Consider the following 22,474-nt stretch of genomic DNA (forward strand, 5'->3'; position numbering starts at 1 on the left):
GCAGCAGCTCAGTATAGGGAAGAGGCCTGGTGGCTAGACAGACTCTGGTTGTTATCTGTCTCCCTCTCTGTCTATGTGTCTGTCTCCATCTTCCTTAGTGTCTTCCTCAGTCTCAGTCTCTGTCTGAATCTTTTTTTATCTGAATCCCTTTCTGTCTCTCTTTCTCTATTTCTTTTTCTCTTTTGACTGTGTTTGTCTCCCTGTGTTTTTCTCTTCTCTCTTTCCTATCTCTCTCTCCTTTCCTCTTTGCCTCTCTCCTCTCTCTTTCTCTCTCTCTCTCCCCTAGACACAGCTGAGCTCTTCTGCTATCAACAAAAAAGATTCCAGCCATGCTATTGTGAGACATCCCTATCTGACTCCCCACCTATCCTAGACAAGGGCTGGGAAAGCTCTCCTTTTTCTACCTAGGAAGTATTACCTTCCTTGCAAAAGCAGAGACAGTAACATTTCATTTCAGAGCTGACCTCACCCCCTGTCTCTTTTCAGAATGTACTAAAATTAAATGTATTAATTATTTGTTCTTTCACCCTGGAGCATGTCTGATAGCAAAATGTATCTTAAGACTGAGTAGAAAAACCAGCTCATATTTGTTCAATGACTATGTTCTTGGAGAAATCCACACACACAAAAAGCACATTGGTAACTTCTCTGCATGATTTCCTTTGTTTGGATTTTAGAAGCAACTTGACTGACAAAGAGATCCTGAAGGAACAACAAATCTTTGGATAAGGGAACATCTTTTAAAGAACATGATTCACAGGATTTCAGAGAACATTGTGCTGTTGAAAGCTATGCTTCGCTCTGAACCACCCTAGTTTCCTGTCAATGTTTCATTTCCTGGGTGCTTACTAAATGACAAACAGATCAGATTTGGGGGTTTTGATATGAGTTTGACTGGAGTTTACTTAATGATGTCAATTGGTTTCCGCAATCATTGAAGAAATGCTGGCATAAGCTCTTCAAGAAACAATGAGGAAGAAATGGATATACGGTGTTGTCTATTCCATCATCCAGATATAATTTGTCAAGGGTAAGACTTCCATTTCTCCTCTCTTGTCAGATCAACTACTTTGAAAGAGGCTTTGCTTATTTCAAATGCCTCATGACTGTTACTGAAATTGATTACCAAAGGCTAAATTGTTGCTATAGTTTTCAATTATGTAGATGTGACAGCTATCAAAGACACACTAGAGTTTAGAAAAATTACTAATGAACACTACATACAAGAAGGAAATGTGTGGGTTGAGCCACTGCTTCTGAGATATTCTCACCTGATTCTCTTATAAGAGGATCTCTGGAGTAACATGAGGGTTTATTGTGCTTCTTAGAAATACCCTCAAGTGATAGACAACTCCAGAAAGTGAACATTATCACAAAGCCTTACCCATGACTGGAGATCCTTGCTCAGTTGTACTCTACTCTCAATTACTCCTTTTTCTTTCAGCTATCTTAAGCATTTCTCCTTCAAATCTAAGGGTATTTTTTACTTAGTTCTATGTAGATATGTCTATGGGAGTGACACACTTAATCCTTGGGTCAAGGAAGACCAAAGTGTAAAGGGTCTATTTACATATAGAAAGAAGAAAGATTCATTTTGGTTTCCATAGTACAAAGATTTCATCGTAGTACGCCTGAGTTCCATAAGAATCAACTGTGCTTTTCAAGTAGCACTATAAGGATTTTAAGAAATTTGAAATCAAAGAAAACATCACTAGTATGTGACGCCATAGATACGATCAGAGGCATTTTATTAAAGAGTAGCTCACAGGGAGTTGCACTTAGCTGTACTAACCTCTGTCTACCACAACTTTTTGCATCTATGACAGCGCAGTGATTCCCATTCGTCAAGTGCCTTTGAGGGCCTTGTATTTTCTTGGTGACTTGTCATCGTTTTATCTTTTCCCTTTGTGAGCTTCAGTGGGACGTGTCATAATAATAGCATGTCTATAACAGTATTCTAAGTTATTCTAAAACCGAAGCTCACACATCTAAACGCACATCACAGCTTATTTCAAGGGCCCTGTACCATGTAGTCCATGCTGATGGGAATCAAAATCTTCTCTTATGCCTAGCAGTGGGTGTATTGGCTAGAAGGGGATGCTCTTTGGAACTTCTATTTGTGTCTTTCTCTCCTCACCTCTCCCAACCCCAGAAGTCCTGACTAGGTGGAGAGGAAAGTCCTTTCCATCCTCACCTTAGAGATGGCTGTTTCTTTACTCTGTTCAGCCTGACTGCATTTGGGAAGCAATTGGCATTATGAAGGTTATAGAGTCCACTGATTCTGGACAACTGGATTTCTGTCCTTGTTCTCGGGCAGGGGAATGACTGAGCATACCACTTCTTTTCTTGGTGCTTCAAATACCTTCTTGATAAAGAGGGTTAGCCTTGTCCCACTACCAGAATGGGAGAATTGAACAGATTACATGCATTGACAAAGCCTCTGAAAAACTGCTGCATACCAATGTGAGTTATTTTGTAGTTTCAGAAAGCCTGTCTGGTGTGTAATATGCAACTGTCGATTTAGAGCTCCAAATGACCAACTATATTTAATGTAAGAATAGCTTTCACACTTTTACTGGTACAATTCAGTTTTTAAATAGGCTTAATTTTATTCACAGGTAGTCACAGATTTAAATTGTTATTTTTTGGATCAACCAACAGAGAAGTATGCAAATGTCAGTCATTTTCTCTACATGCCTCTCTCTGTCTCTGTCTCTCTTTCGCACACACACACACACACACACACACACACACACACACACATGTATGCATAAACTCTTTTCTGTCCCTTAACAACCAGAATAAAATTTCCGTGGTTGCTTCCTTATTTAAACGAAGTGATTTGTTTGTTTTATTTTAGTTTGTTTTTTGCAATATTAGGGTTTGAGCTCAGGTCGCCCTGCTTGCTAGGCAGGTGCTCTGCCTTTACAGCCAATCCTGAATCCTTTTTTTTTAATATTTTTATTATTTTTATATAAAGTTTCGTGTTTGTGCCACAATCTTTCTAACTATTCTTTCCACGTGGCCAAGATTACAGATACAAAGTACCACTACACTCAGCTTACTGGTTGAGATGTATCTTTCTAGCATTTTGAACTTGCAGTTGTCCAGCTTACAAGCAGCTGTAACAGACGTCTCACCACACCTGGCATACTCAAGGGTTTCAATGAATACTTACTCATGTGAATTATGCAGTTTGATGCAACACCCACTTTCCTTTTAAGGAGTATGGGAGGAAAATTTGGTGAAAGAGAAGATGAGTATGCTGTACCTGGCTCTGATGTCAACCTGACCTGCCAGACCCAGACAAAAGCCTTTTTGGTACAGACACAGTGGTCCAAGGGCACTGATAAGGCAACCTGATTGCCCTCACTTACACCAACACAGCTTTCACTGTGCCCAGGGGAGTCCTTGAGAGTCATTGGCGGCTTCTATCAGAACACCTGGAAATGGTACAAAGTGGACTCTGCTTAAGAAATGTGTGCTCCTTATTCAATGGTAAGTATGAGTGCAGCTTTATGGTATACCCAGAATCATTTCAACTAAAATCTACAACTTTTTATGTCAGATAACTGGAAAGTGTGAGCAATGGAGGAAAGGAAACACTTGCTTTTATCCAACTGTCCTTCATTTAACAAATATGCGTTGTTCATCAATCTTGTTCTTGGTAGGCATGGGTTTAGCAGAAAGTGGTAGAAAGTAATAAAATAATTGCACATAAAAGTACAACGTGGTAATAGTGATTAGTGTTAATGATAAGAACTATCACAGTCCTGTGAAAGAGTCATGATAGAAGCACATCATTTCTCCTGAGAGAGGAACACCTGATCTGAAACCTTAGAAACAATGAATATTGACACCATTTATGAGGAGCATGGGTTGTGAGTGATTCGGAGAAGGGTGACTGGTGTGCAGAGGGCTCTGCAGAGTTTAAGGAAATAAGAAAATAGCATGGAACTCCAGGAATTAAATGGATGAAGATGGAAATGGTGAGAACGTACCAGCCACATTCAAGGCTGTAATTTTATCTAAAAGCTATAGAAGATTGAAGTTATTTCCAACAGGAGAATGACATGACATTTATCACTTGATTGTACTTGTGTTATAAAGAGATGATACTGGCTTCAGGATAAGGAAGTGTAAAAGTGAATAAGAGGAGGGAATGTAAACAAGTCAGAATAAGGAAGACTGGCATTTCAGTCCAGATTGAAAGAAAGTTAAATTACACATTTTATGGATAAGGCAAAAACAAGAACAAAGAACACAGATTTAACTGAAGCATACAGTGGACATATAAGGAAAAGACTGAAGGGGATGGTGGGTTACTGTCCTGAACAGCTATATGGCAGTGCCAGTCAATAGGATATGAAAGTATCTTAGGACATATTTAGCATAGGCCAGGGAAAGTGACTAAGGAGGCTCCTGAAAATGCCTAATGTACACCAAACCTGCTTCAGGGTCTGCTGTTTGAGGTAAAGGTCCTAGGTCTGTGCCCTACCCTCTTTCTGACTAGAAATGAATTTGACTTGGGGCCTCTCATGTACATTTTCTGAATCCATTTGGAAAAATCATAATAATACCTGTCCTAAATTACCTGGTCCCAAAGTAAATGATTTTCATTTCTGCTAATGGAAAAGAATGAAAATGAAAGTCAGCAAATGGAAAGTGCACTGGAAATTGAATGTTTTTAACTCATTGGTGTGGGTTGGAAGGGGAAGTGTGGCGAGGGGGGAATGGTCTGGTAATATGAGAAAATAACAAAAATTAATGCAGGTAAACCATGCTAAAGGAGACATGGAGTTACCTGGGACAAGTGTGGGATTTATTACTATCTCTCTTTTTCTAATTCTTAGCAGCTCTTACACTGATGTACATCTGTAACACAGGATCCCACTGTCTGCTACCTCCCAGTGCCCTGTACCCTCGTGTTTTCCCAGGAAACAAAGCAACACAAAACTTCAACTGGGGATAAGACGGATGGGAAGGGGTTGAAATAAAGAGAAGCGGATGAACTATATTGAGCAACATTCCAAGTTCTAAGTAGTTGTAACTCGGGTATCCTGAATTGGCTATGTCATTTACAGCATAATACATCATAGCCAAGTTAAGTTATGTAACGAATTCAGATGATTACAGTTGTTTCTTCCTGGGTACAATAATTGTGGTGATTAAATGAGAATAATCTGCACTAGGCACTTAATATCGTTTGGTAAATGGCAGCTTTCTTTAATATTTCTTTTTATATTGGCATAATTTAGAACTCAGTAGGATATCTGTTCTACATTAGCAAGTACATTAGCAAGTACATCTTGGCTGTCGCTTCAGTCATGAGAGTGTGTGTGCTTCTGCCTCTCCAGTAGATTGTACCACTGCAGGCCTATCAACCACATCTTAGTCCATCCAGAAATGACAACCTGACTTGCCATTGCTCTGTCTACCAAACTACCACTGTCCCTCCTCTGGCCTGCTGAAGTGTTTATACATGCTTTAGAAAAGACAACAGAGATACAAGGGCAAGGAAAATATATTTCTTAAAATAAAAGGACACATTTGTGCCTACTAAAAACCGTCCATATCTGGAGAGTCAGAGCTGAAGCTATAGTCTTCATGGCTGGGTATTTTCCAATCATATTGTAACTTCCCATGTGATGCACTGGATCGGCTGAAGAACAATGTCCAATGACAGTGTTAAAGAATTGTTCTGGTAGTGTTTCTTTGAGTGGCACAACATGGGGTGGCAGAGGGCGGGGAGGGGGAGGAAGCAAACTAGAAAGGGCTGAACATATTCACCCCAAAGCGAATGGCGAAAATGCCTATTAGAGTGCTGGAGTACTTTACTCTGAAGAGGCAGTTGCTCTCCAGAGTCCTGGCAATGCCCCACCCAATGGCATGTTATCTTTTTTTCATTTTTTCTTTTTTAGTTTTCTATTGCTGCCTCTCCTCTTGCTCTATGTCCCTCCTCTGCTCCTATGAGATATCCAGATTTACAAGCTAGTTGGGTAAGCACAGCATATACTTGAAGTGCACACACTTATGAAGTACATAAACAAATGCAAATTGAAGTGGTATATAAGAATCTAAATATGAACATGTTGAAGCACTAGAGGTAGTTGGGTTAATTACCCCTTCCTGTTTCCTTTCTCCTTTCATCTAAGTCTCTCTTGTCTGTTCAGAATAATGTGCATCTAAATCCAGTTTCATGTCCCACCAGGGTTTAGCTGAGAAGTGATTCTTTTCACACTGCCTCATCCCTGTGTGCCTCATTTAGTGTGCTGAGACCGAACTATAATAAATATTTCAGCGTTTGTTTCTGTCTCACTTTCACTTGACAGCTGAATCGTTTCTTAGGTGAGTAGTTGGGTGTTTGTTTGTTTGTTTTAATTACTCTAACACAGTATTCTGAGTTAAATTTTGGGTTACTTTAATCTGCAGTTCCTATAATTGAATGTTACTCGGTCCTAGAATACTTTGGAATGTAAGATGTTAGTGCATTTGAAAATGGGTAGTTATTAGGATATACAATATGGTTTTTAATTTCTCAAATTACAATATGCATTAGGAGTTTTTATTGGAAGCAATTGTAATAGGGGAGAGATATTTCAAGTTTGGCCTTCTATATGCTGAATTAGGAGCAAGACTGAGGCATTTAGGTAATGATAAGTAAACAACTGAAAATAAGGCACACCATCTCAAAGAGAAGCTTAAGTTGCAATATAATTTGATGAGTCATCTGAGTGTGGCTGCTGAATAGAATTCTGGGAGTAAAAGAAATTATCTGGGAAGAGAAAATGAGTGATTGTAAAGCAATATGGTACTTTGACACAGTCCGTGATGGTGAGGGGAGAAAGGTATTTTCAAAGGATAGAGAAGAGTAACTACAAAGGCAAGAGAACTCAGTCATGGCAACCTAGGAAGAGAATTGTATAAGAGCAGAAACGCTAAACACTGATGTTTCTTAGAAGATAGTGGCTATTGACTTGCATTTAGGAACATGACCACTAACCAGGACCTGGTGTGGGGAGCATGGAATAGAAAGACATCAGGCTAGAAGAGCTGACATGAATAGGAGGGAAGGAAAGGAGAACAGCTGATCTTGGTAAAGCTTCCTAGCAATGGGTCAGCAGTAACAAGAAGTGTCTGAGTGTTCACAGGAAAATTTTTGTTTGTATTGTGGTATTGGTGATTTAAATTAAAGTAGGGCACATGCTTTTGCTTTAAAGACCATGGACAGAAAACAGTTGAAAAATAAACTGTACTAAGTCTGGCATCAGTGGTTCACCCTTGTAAAATCCTTGCTACTGAGGAAGCTAAGATCTGAAAATCAAGGTTCAAAGCCAGCCCAGGCAGGAAAGATCATGAGACTCTTATCTCCAATTAATCACCAAAAAAAAATGGAGTTATGACTCAAGTGGTAGAATACTAGCCTTGAGCAGCAAAGCTTAGAGAGAATGCCCAGGCCCCAAGTTCAAGCCCTAAGAATAGCACAAAAACAAGACATACATACATACATACCAAATAAACTATATCACAGAAAAAAAATAGAACAAGATTTCTGAGAAGATGGGGTTAATGAGATCTATAACAGAAGTAGTAGGACTATACTTGATTTTTTAATCCACATTTTTATCATAAAAGAAAAAGGGAAACCAAGATAAAAAGCATGTGATAGGAAAAGTGATGTCTTACTCTTCTAATTTAAGTAGCAAAATCACTTTCAGCTAGAGGGAGGAAAGAGATTTCAGAAAATGAGATTCAAAGTTTGAAATAGCTCTTATGGATAGAGGGGAAATGAGCTCCTGGGGTAAAATATTCGCATTTTTGGTTCATGTTGAACATTCATTGGAGTTTAACTTGGAATTGTGATGTAGACATTTACGCCATGGGTCTCTCCATAGTGTTTGTTCATTACTATTCTCTTCCTTCCAACAATAATTTATTCTAATTGCTAAATGTAAATGGGCCAGTAACACATATCACTAACCTTTATGTAAATGTCTGCACAGTCTAGAACAAATTCTATTGGAAAATCCTTGGGAGCAATATTTCCCAGAGTTTTTGTAGGACTCTAAAATTTTTCTGCAACTTTCTATTTAACATATTTTAATTTTTTTCTTAGACTTAAAGTCTTTGGCCTTCATGTTCTTTCTGTGAATATAGTAAATGTACTTATTAACTTTTAGTGACATGATTTTCTGACCTGAAATTGCTATGAGAAAGTGAACAGCTATCTGATTTGCTTTTTTGACTTGATTTTATTTAATATTTTCATTGGAATGTATATAATGTTGTCCATTCTGGGTCTTTTTTTGTTGCCTTTTTAGCATCATATTTTCATATGCATTTTCTAATTTTTTTGTTTTAAGAAACTTCTCTGGAATTATTGTTTTCTGTTCTATGTTTTTATGTTTTTCTTCAGTGCCTTTTGTTCTACATATTATTTTCTTATCTTTTCATCTCATTTTCCTTTAGTATCTCTTATATCTTACTTATTAATTTCTTTAAACATTTTTCTCGGTGCATTTTTAAACATTTATTTTAATGCATTCAGATTTGTGCTGGTTTTCTGGGGTTTTTTTAACTTTTATTTTCACTTGAGGAGTGATTTTTGTTCCCTAAATTCTGTCACCTATCTTTCACACACTTTATTTCCTCCCAATAGATTTTTTAAATCCATTTTTTGCACAGATCATATCTATTTTTCTCTTTGAATAAGTTGGCTCTATTTTTTGTTTAGTGGATACATGTTGCTAACATGTTCTGTTTGTTGTAGGGATGTCATTTTGTTCTCTAGACTATTTCTTCTCGTGGTAACTTTCTGGTGAATCTACTACATTCCTTTTCTATTGCTTAGGCTTAAGTCAAAGCATCATTATTCTTACCTGTGAAAGGATGGGAGAGCCTGGCTTTTCTTCAGTCTTTAGTGTATCTAGAGCCCCCTCTTCTGTTTCTTTCTAGATAAACACTCTGCCATTGGCCTTTCTGAGTGTACTTCCTTTCGCCTTTGTCCCCCACTCTGATCTAAGTGGCATCTTTGACTTCTATTAGACTTGTCACATTTAACTTGAATTTGATCCTAGGGATTTGTCCTTTGCTTAGGCGATATCCTGACATGCTCCTTCTGCTCTAGAACTGAGTCCTTTTCCTATTTCCTGTTGAAGACCAGTGATTTCATACTTGCCAGCCTCCCTTTTCCACTTCCACTGCTGCTCTCAGATGAGTCTGACTGTCTTTCCAATGGTTACTTGCCACTGGCAACCTGGCTGATTCTACAGTCCAAAGGCACAGTTTGCAATAACACAGTAGTCTATAGGTTTTGTGACCCTCTATTAATTCAGGAATATTGTTATTAAGTGTTCTTGCAAATATAGTTTATGTGGTTTGGGTTTAGTCTTTCCTGTTTGTATACGGGATTTAAGATTAATCTAGTAAGTTACACCACATGTACCATCAGTGACCAAGAACGTAAAACACTTCAAAAATGTAATAGTACACATGTATTTGGAAAATGTGCATTAAAATATAATTCATATATTGAAAGTATTTTATGAGCTTCCTAGATATTAGTTTCTAGATCAATTCTGATTTAAGTAAAATAAATACCGTAGTTTTAAGAATAAAATTAAGTAGTAGTACTGGCATGAAATATGATTTTAAAATAGTGATGGTATTATACAAATAATTCAATTTGAAAATACTATAGTAGTTCAATTCTTTAAATAATAAGGAACAGGTATCATTTTTTTTAAATTATAGGGTCAGAGTAATATATTCAGTCTTCCTCCATAAGATAGTTGTACCAGCTGTTGTATCCATAGATATAACAACAGATCAAGAATATTTGAGAATAAATTGTATCTGTACTAAACATATAAATGATTCTTTAATTACCACAAAGAAGTAACTATGTGGCATTTATGTTACATTAGATGTTATAAGTAATCTAGAGATCATTGAAAACATATCAGTATGATATGGTCAGATCACACACAGGTGTGCCTCTTTACCTTAGGGACTTCAGCATCCATAGATTTTTTTGGGTACTTACCACAGATCCGGAAACCAGCTCCCTGCAAATACAAGGGATGATTGCATTTGAAAGAGCCACAGAGAGCAAGGAAGACATGATCCTACCTTCTGAGCTTGATTGATAAACATAACAATAATTTTTTTTAAAAAAAACACTATTTGAGGATTCTATAAGAAAAGATGCTATGAAGACTCAGTTTTAATTAAGGAAAGGAGAAGGAAAGAGTCCTTATAAAGAGGATAGCCAACACTGGTGGCAGATGAAGCATAACAAATAGCTAGAGGCTAGAGATAGCAGTCCTTAACTAGTAAATATTCCATTAAAAAATGTACTATTGGTAGCATTGAAAATGGTCACAGCCAATTACCAATCAGCTATACTTCTAGAAATTTATTTTGGTATCCAAATGGTCAATAAAATAAAACTAAGACTGAAGAACATAATGATTCAGTAACCAAACAATGCTGAATATATATGATGAAATAATAGAGAATATTTAAAATTTTCAACCACAGATAGTTTAAGAACATTGTAATGCCAAACATTTTTTAAGAAGAATTTATATAACATTAGTCAAAATCAGGATTGTAAGGTTTGAAGAAGCATATGTATATACTAAGTAGGCTGCATAGACCTCTTTAAATATATTTTAGGTTATTAGGATTACTTAGTTGTTTCTATTTATTAACTATTGTGATATTTCCATTAGTCACAAATATGTGTGTATGTATGTATGTACATGTATGTATATGCATATAAATTTACCAATTGGAAAAATTATATTTATTTGTTTTATCATATCTTTAAAATGACAGTGATTTATAACTTAGAGTTTCCTTATATATTTTTCTGTTTCATTCCTCTGTTGAAGGACTGTTTATAAGCTCGAAAGAGATCATCACATATGAAGGCAGTAAAAGAAAATGCATTTACCAGGGAATAGGGAAGATTGAATGAGATAGCACAGAGGATGTATAGAGCAGTAAAACTGTGCTGTATGAAACTGTAGTTGTGGATATATATTTGGCTCTATACATTTGTCAGATGTACATTAACAGAGGTCCCCAGCGGGAACTATGGTTTTATAGTAATGATGTGTCATTGTGGGTTTATGAATTGAAACAAGGGCATTACTGAGGCATGAGGTGGTGATAGGATGGAGGATACATGTATATAGAAGTAGGCATGTGTGTACATTGGGGACTTTCTGTATTTTGTGCTTATTTTTGTTGTGAGCCTAACACTGCTCTAAAAAAAAAATAACAATCTATTGAAATTATTTAAGCCAGGTTATAAGATTTTATAGTCTACCTAATTTTTAAAAAATATAACCAGAAGATCAGTGTGCCAGTTTGGAGCTAGAGGAGAATATGTTAAACCATGAGATGGACTCTTAGACAAGCCACTCTCTGATCTGTTCATGGCTCCATTTTGCTGTGTAAGGCACGAAGACTACAGTGGTGTTCAGCCCCTTTACTTCAGAGGCACACTCCGAGGATGGATGAATCTCCCTACTGAAGCTGCTTTTTGTCTCTTCAACAAAAGACACTTCATATGCCACTCAAAGGTCTGAATGTTTCCGCCTTTTGTTTTGTTACAGTTACGCAAGAGGACTGGAGATGCAGCCATACAATAGAAATCAAGATTAATCGGCATGGAAATACCATGCTTTCAAAATAGCTCCTCAGAAATCACCTCTGAGATCACCCTTGCATGGTTGGTGGTAAGTGTTGCCCTTTTCAGTGAATAACTGCAATGATCTTTAAATATTAATGAGGTGAAATGAATAGCAAGTAATAATAGAGAAATACTGGATGGGAAGTTGGCATTATGCCAGTGTTTGAGGGAGGGTTAGGAAAGGGAGGAGAGGATGTAAAGGGTTCTTCTAACTAGGCAAGGCTGCAGACTCTGAATGCAACGGATTATTTTAGAAATGAGTTGTGAAAGGTTAATTTCTATTTCAAACTACATACCGAACCATGACTGCAGAGAGAAGAGTGTAGGATGGTGTGCTGGAGAGAAGCTATGTCCAGCTGAAGCTCCTGATCACAAGTATTTGTCTTAAAATCCACATAGAGATGTAACCCCCCTTTTCCCAGAGCCGTCTTAGTATACAGTCATTGCAATATACATTAATATACACTATCACTTCAGATCAGGAAATGCAAATGCCAAGTCTTATAAAATCTAAGTAGAAAGTGTCCATGAGAAAAAAAGCCCTGTGGAAGAAACATTCCCTTTTCCTGCTATATTAATGCCATAAGGGCTTTAGACACAGGGTTCCTGGGCCTTCTAATTAAGAAAAAGAAAAGCCAGAAATCTAGATCATTTTAAGAACGTTTACAGTTTTAGAGAAAAAATAACTATTGATATTTTATTTTTATAGAATGTTTTACCAGGCCATGCTAACATTTTAAATACCCATTAAAAGTTTTCAGTCAGTGATCACTTTGATAAAATGATGGCTATTTACTACCTTGTCTCCCACGCCCTGTGTGATAACTAAACTCACCCACTACTTTTCTTTACTTGAGATATTGAAAATTTTATCCATACAGATTTCTGTTTATACATATCACAGTTTAATTTGACCTATTCCTTTATAATGTATTATATATATATTATCTGCACTGTTATTTTATCATTAGCCTGCAACATTATCCTGTCATATTTTGTCTTTTTCAAATCTAATTGTGAAATAAAATCCCAGTGATTTAATAATAGATCTTTCTAGTGGTAATTAACAGTTTTGTCTCATAACAAACTCAACAGGAGTGTGATAATAAATGTGAAAGAATAATGTCATATTAACTGTATTGTAAGCCAATAAAAGGGCAGGCAGCTGTCAACCAATACACACACTAAACCTCTAAAGCTGTTAAATCAACTGACAGGAGAATAATACAATTATAAAGATACCCAAAACACATTTTTCAGCAATCATATAACAAGGCAGTAATTTAAATGATCCAGAAAATTGTTCTATCATATTATTTTTTTGATTGATATCAAAATGGACACACAATATTTAGGAATTCTTACAAAACATATACACTTCATGAAGCGGCAGCGGCACTGCTTGGAAAACACTGTGCTTTGTGATTGGTTATTCTCCTTACAAGTTACCTTGTTCTTTTGTGGACACTAAACACTACCTATAAAAAAACAAACGAATAAACAAACAATTCTGTGACCGGGTGGCTGGAGTCAAGATGGAGGAGTATGCCTGAGAGCCTTGCTTTGGAGAATTGTGGATGCCTGCGATGGGATCTTCACACAGGTATCATAGGTGGGCAGCATCATCCAAGCCATCAACGCTTTTCTCATTCTCCCATGGGTGTGAATCACAGATGATGAGGGAGTTTGATGGCTGTTAAAACCCCAGCTCCCCAGTTGGGAGGTAGCTTTGCTATTGGGGATGGTCTGTTCTCCATGACTGACTGTAGGATGGTTCAAGTCAGAGGAAAAGAAGATTCCCTGGGACTCCATCACAGGAGCCATCCTGGCAGCCAGAAATGGACAGGCGGCCATGGTTAGGTCAGCAGCCATGGGAAGCGTTCTCCTAGCTTGAATCGAAGGAGCTGGCATCTTGACAAGGTTTGCCTCTGCAGTTTCCCAATGCCCTCAGTTTGCTGAAGACCCCTCCCACTTGCCTGCAAGCCAGTTACCTCCTCACTTTTTGGAGACGATCAACAATAGCAATTGATTTCCACCAGAGGAATAGATTTTCTTTCCCAGGATTTCTTTAACTGAAGTTCAAAAAGGGTTTCAGATCAAGTTACACACGATCTGTTTTTACAACTCTGGGTGAGTCAACTGTGGCCAAATAGGCCATGAAGAGACAGTTAGCACTTTTTTCTATTTAAAGGAACATGGAAGGAAGATAAATAATGCTGCATTTATTTATACATGTGTGGATTGCATTGTCATCAGAATGAATGTCTACTATCACAAAAAAAAGTGCCTAGAAGATGAAGGACCAAAGGGCAAATACCAGTGATCATAAAATCTTTGGGGACTTCTCCACTTGGCTATCTGTGTGCAGTTGATAAAACAATAAAAAGCTTTTGGAGTTTACTCTTTTTAAGTTGTAGAAGTCTTCTTTTCATACTAAGTATACTACAGATAATGCATGCTTTCTACTAGCCCCTTAACGTGAATGATGTATGGGGAGAAATATGTAGGGTCAGCACAATCATTTCACAGTAAAATGTTTCATAGATTGAAGGACATTGCAAAATACATACCTACTTTGGACATAGCTGTGCTATGTTTAGGTTTTGAGCATGCTGGATACAAATTCTTAACCTTTAGGGCTACTGTATCTTGATCCTGCTCATCAGAAACCTCACCATAAGCAACTTGTTTTCAATATAATGAATTCTATATGAGAAGATTTTTTTGAAAGAAAATGTTCACTATTGATAATGCTTGAAGTAAAGTAAAGGCTGGGCATGGTGGTGCGTGCCTGCAATCCTAACACTCAGGAGGCAAAAGTAGGATCTAACTTTGAAGCCAGCCTTGGTTGTCCTATTTCAAAACCTCAAAAAGAAATAAAATAAAATTAGAAAGAAAAGAAAATGTACGTTATGTTTAATGTGTTTCAAGTTCTCTGAAGCTGACCTTCGTAAGGAATATGTTGTCTACTTGGGTCTGGAAGTTGCAAATGGATTTAGTGGCCAGCTGTGTTCCTGGTTGTATTGGTGTGAGAAGTCAAGATGTTCGTGACTCAATGCCAGTCTCTAGCAATGCCTGCATGAAGCGGAAAACAAATCCATGTGGGTCCCTGTGAACACTAACTTAATACTGACTGCAATCATTGGGATGCTTTAAATGTTAAGATATACATAACGTTTGTAAATACAGTGACATTTAAATATGAGTACAGTGTTGATCAGTATTATGTGTACTCAGAACACTGCTATCACCACTGAAATTAACTCTGTGCCCATGAGACAGAAACTTCCCATTCTCCCTTGATAACTACAGTCCTGCTTTCTGTCTTATTTTCTTCTATGCTAGATATCTCAGATAACTAAGTGGAACCCTAAAATTTAAAAGATAACAATTCTATGGATGTGTCCTATCCAAATGAATAGACTTAGGTTGAAGACTTCAGAGTAAAACCTGCCAATAATTTTTCACTGTCTAGACATTTCTGAATAGTCAGTAACATGGAAATAAAAATATATCCTAAAATAACTGCCCATGCTGCTCTAAAATGTACAGTGTTTCTTTGTCATCTGTCACAAACCAAATTTTTGACTTTACAGAATCTGGCTTCCAATATTCAAAGCTTCCCATGCATTATGCCTGGCATCAATGTAAGTCAACTGTTCTTGATAAATGTGACATCTTGCAGTTGTTAGAAAAAGGTGAAGAGTAGAGACAACCTTATAGTGGTAGGAAACCTGCTCTACTACCTGTGACAGGAGTGGAAATGCAGCATTTGTACTTATTCATATTTTCCTACAATAAGACAGATAAAAAGTTCTTATTCTAATTATCCAAAGTCTCCTATAAATAACATTGATTTAACAAACGTATACTCTAGTGAGTTTCTTTGCTGGCACTAAGTTGTTTTTTAGTATTCATAACTTACCGTTGAGTGTGTCACTTGTTTTTCTAAGCCAATGGAAAGCATTCTGTCAGTAATCTGAGCTTGTCCATGGCAAAGCATGTATGCCTCTCTTTTTTTTTTGTATGCCTCTCTTAAAAATGATTCCTAGCAATTCAGTCTGGTTCCCAGAACTATAGGCATTCAACAAATAACTTTAAAATGAACTTTAACTGATTTGTTTTTATCTGCCCTCATTTGCCACAGATACATTCATTGTCCTCATATTAAATTAATGACAGTTAAATTCATGCTGTTTGATTGGCCATGAGTGGCAGCTCATTAAGTGTCAAAGACTGCATCACTGATAAGAAATCCTTTATTTAATAGTGGCCTTCAACGAAACTAGGAAGCTGATATGGGCATTATCTTTGAATCCCATAGGATTCAAGAAGGTGAATCCTCAACTTCTTCCACAACCTCAAGTCATGCTGTCACCATGAAGATGGTGTCATGACATGCTACAACTACAAAGAGAACAGTGTTGGCAAATGTGCTGATTAAATTCCTGTTGAACATGCTGTTTCAAAATGTGACCATTTGGGTGCTCCTCTGATGTACATGTGCATACTCCAATTGTTGATGGTTATGGAATTTAGCAAATCTGATATGTCAACATCTAATAGCTTCATATTAAGAAATCAACTGATGTCATAATCATTATATGTCTTCTTAGGATGGACATGAACTCCCTAGTAAATATTTCAGAGCTTTAATTTCTGACTCACCTAACAATAATAATCATAACAATGCGACAGTGATCCTAACAATGGCTTTGAGTAAAAAGCTGAGAAGTAGAGGCGATGAATCTGACTCAGGAGGGCAGAGACCCTGCTATTCTGAACTCTGTAACAACAGAGGCCTCCTGTCCCCAGTGCTTTGTTAAACTCTTGGAACAATTTTACACAGGGAAATTATCTAAGTCATCAGAAAGCAATTCATGTTTTCATCAATGTAAAATTTTATAAAACCTAATCAACTTTCGTGGGAAAGGCTATTTTTAGGATTTTCAATAGCATCAGGGACCCTACTTGTGTGAGATCACCTTACATACAGATCTTTTGCACTGGAGAAGTTGTATCTCAGAATTGTGATGACACCAATACAGACAGGCATTGGTGCAAACAGATGGTGCACATACCACTGAATTGTCATGAAAGATTCCAATGCTCCAGGTAAACACAACAGGTCAACCTGTCAATGGAAACTGAGCATCTATGGGAATGGGAGAGTGCTAGATAAGAAATTATATTATGTGAATGTGTAGGTGAGATGCTGGTTGGACAAGTGCTATCTTGCCCATTTTATGTCCTAAGACACAAATAGTCATCATGGAAATTCTTCAGGCTTATTCTGGGAGCTCCTAAACACACTTTAATGCCCTGTTTTTATTCCAAACTATCCTCCTGATTTCCCACAATATAAATTTTAGTTCTATCCAGTAAGCAGATGTGAATATGTTCTAAGTGTTAGGTCCAATAAGGATAGAAAATTATATTGGACCCATGACATACACGTTTTGCTTTTTTTAAAATAGCAGCATAAAGGAAAAATAACTGATTCTGACTATGTGGACCTGAGAAAATTTCTATAGAGATTATATTTAAACTGTAAAATTTAACAATAGCTGAGTTGCAAAAAGTAAAACAGATATATACTGAACTCATGTATACAAGTGTGTAGTATACATGAGGGAAGGAGGGAAGGGCACAAACCTAGCTTAATGGCACACTCCTATGATCCTCACTACTCTAGAAGTGAAAGTAGAAGGGTTGCAGGTTCCAGACCAGCTTGGATAAAGTTAATGATACTTAGCCAGGTGCCAGTGGCTCATGCTTATAATCCTAGCTACTCAGGAGGCTGAGATCTGAGGATCACGGTTCAAAGCCAGTCCAGAAAGAAAAGCCCATGAGACTCTCATCTCCAATTAACCACCAGAAAACTAGAAGTGATGCTGTGGCTCAAGTGGTAGAGAGCTTGCCTTGAACTGAAGAGCTTAGGGACAGCGCCCCGGCCCAGAGTTCAAACACCATGAATGACAAAAAGAAAAGAGCTAATGATATTCTGTCTCAAACATACATACATGCATACATACATACTTATGTTACATACATACCGAAGAGCTGTGACTGTGGTTCAAATACTAGAGTTCTTTCCTCAAATGCAGGAGGGCCTGGGCTGGACTCTAGTACAGAAAAAATAAAGGGAGACATAATGTTTCGATTAAATCATGAAGCAAAGAACAGAAATATTTGAATTTGGTTCAATATTAGTGGTAGAGGCACACAGTTCAATCCTAGTCTCTCACATAGCTTTCATTTTTTTTGTCTGAAGTGTATCTTTTCATTATGGTCTGGATGACTAAAACAGAATGCTTAAGTCTGGGTGATTTATGATGAACCAAAATGGATCGTTTCACGATTCTGAAAGATAAGGAGCTCAAAATTAAGGTGCTACAATTTAGGGACTGGTCTCCTTGTTTCCAAGGTGGCTTCTTGAATGCTTTGTCATACTAATAGCAGGAGTGTGTGTCCTCACATGGCAAAAGTAGCAGAGAGAAAGCCACTACCACAGTTCTCCTATCTTCCCCCCACATACACACTTCTCTGTTTTGCGCTGGGCAAGCAGCCCCACACATGCAGGATCTTGCTCTGAGCCCATTTATAACTGCGGACACTGCTTTGTCTCAGGACCTTCTTTAGGTGTGAGTTTGGGGACACTTGGCTGCTGAATTCCAATGAAGGCTCAAACCCTTTTCCTGTCACAGCAACGTGAACAACTGTTGAAGAAGTTGGGTTTTGTTCATTTGATCTGTTGGTTGCATCTTTACCACTGAAATTCCTGGGGGCCAATCACACTCTGGCACATAATAAAGACAAAAGCAATTTCTTTAATAGTTTCCAGATTGTGACAACTGTGCCCTTCACTGCACAGCAAAGTGACAGACATGAATGTTCTAAATGGCAAGTCATCTACCAAATAATGAAGGAAATTTTCCATTCCAAGATTTTTACAAAAATAGTCTCCTGTATAAGCAAGAGGCTGTAAAGTATGTCTTGTGTTAAGGGGCCTGCAGAGGGAGTCTAGCTCCTTAATTACTGGTCTCCAAGTTACATGCTGAGGGAAATGCTCTCCACGTTCTTTGCTGGCACTAAACAACTTACACTTCCTTTGGGCCCTGTTTCTGGAGTATACTCTTTAATCTTCTAGTTTTCTTCATTAGGACAGCAATATCAGGCCCTAAAACCTACTTTACAAAGCTACAAAAGTATGTACCATTTAGCAGGGTATAATAAATTGCAGGAAATACAACAATAATCCATGTACATAAGACTGATTTAAAAAATCCTAACCAGATTCAGCTAAAGAACTGTGAGTTACATTATTTCTACTAAGCATGTCCTGGAACTCTCAGTATAATTAAACTAAGAAGTCTTCCTATACTTGAATTTACATGGCTTCCATTTCTTCTACTCTGAACATATCATTTTTTAAAAACTTTTTTATTGTTATTGTAGAGGTGATATACAGAGAGGTTACAGTTACATTTTTCAGGTATTGAGTACAATTCTTTTTGAACCATATATTCCCCTTCCCTGGAGATGTTGACTATTTCTTCATGTGTCTATTGGCCATTCTTACTTCTTCCTCTGAGAAGTCTCTCTTTTACCCATTTACTGATTGGTTTGTTGAGGTTCTGAAGATTTATTTGGGGGGTAATTTTTTGAACTCTATATTTTAGATATGAGGCCATTGTCTGATGTATAGCTGGTAAAAATCTTCTCCCATTCTGTGGGCTTTCTAGCTAGCTATATCTTGCTAGCTATATCCTTTGCTGTGCAGAAGCTTTTCAGTATGATGCAATCCCATTTATCTAGTCTTTCTTTGATTTATTGTGATTCTGGATCTTTACTTAGGAAGTTTTTCCCTGTGCCTAGAAGGCCTAGAGTTTTCCTTATCCTTTCCTGTAATATTTTCATGGTACCTGGTCTTACATTGAGGTCTTCAATCCACTTAGAATTGTGAATCTATCATTTTAGTTATACTTTTTGTCTTTTTTTTTCAGTAGTGGGGATCAAACTCAGGACTTCACACTTGCTAGGCAAGCATTTTGCAGTAATCTACATCCCAGCCCTAGCTCCTTTTTTTAAATTACAAATCCCAATTTCTCTATTTTGTAGCTCTAGCCACATCAAATGCATTTCCTTTTACCCTTCTCCATGTTAGTTCCTTCTGTTTTCTAGTGCTCAATGATTCATCTGTTGTCTAGAATGAGGCCACTTGGTCCCAGCCTTCACTTATACCTGAGGACTTTCATAAAAATGCCCCAGCCAAGGCTTGAGCTCAGACACATTGAGGAGCTTCTTGTGTATCAGGCAGTTTCAAAGCAATTCAGTTGAGAATATTGAGTTATATTAATAGTATATAGGATACAACCAGTCCTTTACCCTTGGTCTCTCACAATCTTTTCACTGAGAAGCTTGTCAGTGCATATACTAAGACTGATCATCACTGTGGCCCACAAAGAGCTTATTTAAGTAAATGCTGAATAAAGTGAGAATATGAGGTCTTTTCATAGATCCACCACTGGTAGCTCAACAAGTGCCCCAAATAAATTCTGTTCTGCAAAATTCAGATTAGCAATTACAGCCCAAGGGTCTACTTTGAAAGGTGCTGAAGGCTTCGGGGAGAGGACCATCATTAAGATGGGGGGAAAAGAGATCAGGAAAACATAAAGAATAAGATTTAAGGAGGTGTCCATTCACAGGTGCCAAGGTTTCACTTGTAAACCCCAGAGAAGGCATGCCTGCCTCCTTAAATCCTGTGTCCGAGGAATCTCTTTTTTTTCCCTATTCTTCTGTGAGGAGTCTAATTAGACCTTTTCTAAGGGACTCCTGAAAAGAGACTATGGTTGTGATCCTCTACTCCACATGCAGAATTAGTGAGCAAAACTCATAATCTCCTCAGCACATTTTACTTAGCAGTAACATTTTTGGACTTCCTAAATCAAAATTGGGATTTGCTATTAGCTCTCCCTTTCTGCTTCCCAAACTTCAAACCAGATATGTAGCCTAAAAAGGGTTTTGACATGAAGATCTGGTGAGAAAAATAAGCTTTCTATGTGGGTTCAGAGAGGCTAAAAGTGATTTTTAATTAAAAATCAAATATAATGGTTCTTTCTCTAATAACATCTAATAAAATCTCTAGAGATTTTTCTCTAAGAAAAATCTCTAAATTTTGATTCTTCATTCTTTCTTGTTGTTTTACAAGAAATACATCAAGCAATGCTTGTGAAACTCCCTGTGCAGAACTGGTGTTCAATAATTGGCAATTATTTTCCTCACCAGGAGGATGAGATAACCCAGGAAGATCTAATCACCTAAAATCATCATATCAACAACTCTCTGTCATTTAAAGAAAGAATTTGGCTAGTTGTCATGGTGGATTCCATCTCTTCTCCAGTCCAAATCCATGATGATAGCAAGACATTCTCTTGCTGTTTTACAGTCAGGCCAGACACAATCTTGAGTAGCTCTACCACAGTCAAAGTTTTTGAGAAGAGTTTTGCTGTCTTAACCCACTGGCTGTCCTCCCTTCAAGGTCTCCTGCCTTAGTCTTCAGTAAGACAAAGTCTACTTTTATGCCAGAGAGCACCTACTTAAGCATAGCTATCCTGGAGTCCCTTGGTCCTACTCACTCTTGTTGAGAGAGAGAACAAGGTAGAAGACCAAGTATCAATTACCCAACCGATAAAATTAAACCCTACAGACAGCTGTAAATAGGTCAATTGCCTGGTGCCCATGATCTTGTTTACAGTTTTAATGCTTCCTAAGGATACTGGAAATCTCTTTAATTATAACTGTCAAAGTCTAATTGCTTGGCTGTCTAATTATCTTAGTGGCTTGCTAGTGTTAGGTGTAAGAAGGACACTGTGAGAAAGAAACAGGTGATAAACACAGCCCCAGAGAAATTCTGCAGGAATCTCCCTACCACAAACATCCCTGATCCTGCCAGGGCCAGCTAGGGTGAGAAACTGCCTGGCCCCTCCAGCCAAGGAGCCTAAGGGATGCCTTTCACCTGGTTCTCAAGAGATTGAAGCTGAGCTGTGAACTCCACAGTAGCCTCTTTCATAACACAAAGACTCTTCAGGGGGGCAATTTTAAGAGAAAAAAATGTGAACACTCTGTTTAGTCCTATGGAGAAAATAAATATTAATAAGTACAACGACTTGCTTTGGGATTGTTTTTTTTTCATTTGTGAAAGTATAAACAGCGGCTATTTAAAGGCCATTTTTTAAGGCAAAGATAAAACCAATGACGCAGATGAGAAATTAGCTGTTTACAAGAATGAGGCAAACAACTATGTTTATAACAGCATTATTCACCATAACTAAGATATGGAACAAACCCAGATGCCCCTCAGTAGACAAATAGATCAAGAAAATGTGATATTAAATATATATATAAATATATGAATTCTATGTCTCCATCAGAAAGAATGACATCGCCCCATTTATTAGGAAATGGAAAGACTTAGAAAAAAAAATCATATTAAGTGAAGTATGCCAGACCCAAAGAAATATAGGTCCTATGGTTACCATTATTTGCAATAATTATTATACATCTAGGATAATCTTGTCAGACAAGCAGAAAAGCTCAAAAGCTATGTACATATGACCATGTAAGATGATGCTAAATGAAATGAACCCCAAGATATGGACACAAGAGGTTTTTCTTTGTTGTTGTTGTTTTAAATGTACTATGTGATTTTGTTTTGTTTCTTTTGTATGTTCTTCCCCCTATGGTATAACCCTGTTGTCACCATATTTG

At 37.4% G+C, this 22,474-nt stretch overlaps 1 protein-coding gene and 1 pseudogene across 1 annotated transcript; both read left to right on the forward strand.

Moving 5' to 3' along the window:
* The first annotated feature begins 969 nt into the window (after positions 1–969).
* Cd96 (CD96 molecule) lies at positions 970–21,259 on the forward strand. Its single transcript, XM_013028513.1, is given in 12 exon segments — positions 970–1,030; positions 3,225–3,242; positions 3,245–3,354; positions 3,419–3,468; positions 3,470–3,531; positions 3,534–3,563; positions 9,273–9,284; positions 11,628–11,679; positions 11,681–11,750; positions 14,646–14,805; positions 15,975–16,039; positions 20,993–21,259. Coding segments are annotated over 12 exon segments (957 nt in total).
* On the forward strand, positions 13,240–13,726 carry LOC105994905 (annotated as a pseudogene).
* Positions 21,260–22,474: the final 1,215 nt, after the last annotated feature.

Source organism: Dipodomys ordii, unplaced genomic scaffold (genome assembly GCF_000151885.1).
Source record: "Dipodomys ordii isolate 6190 unplaced genomic scaffold, Dord_2.0 Scaffold111, whole genome shotgun sequence".
In the NCBI taxonomy this organism is placed as follows: Eukaryota; Metazoa; Chordata; class Mammalia; order Rodentia; family Heteromyidae; genus Dipodomys; species Dipodomys ordii.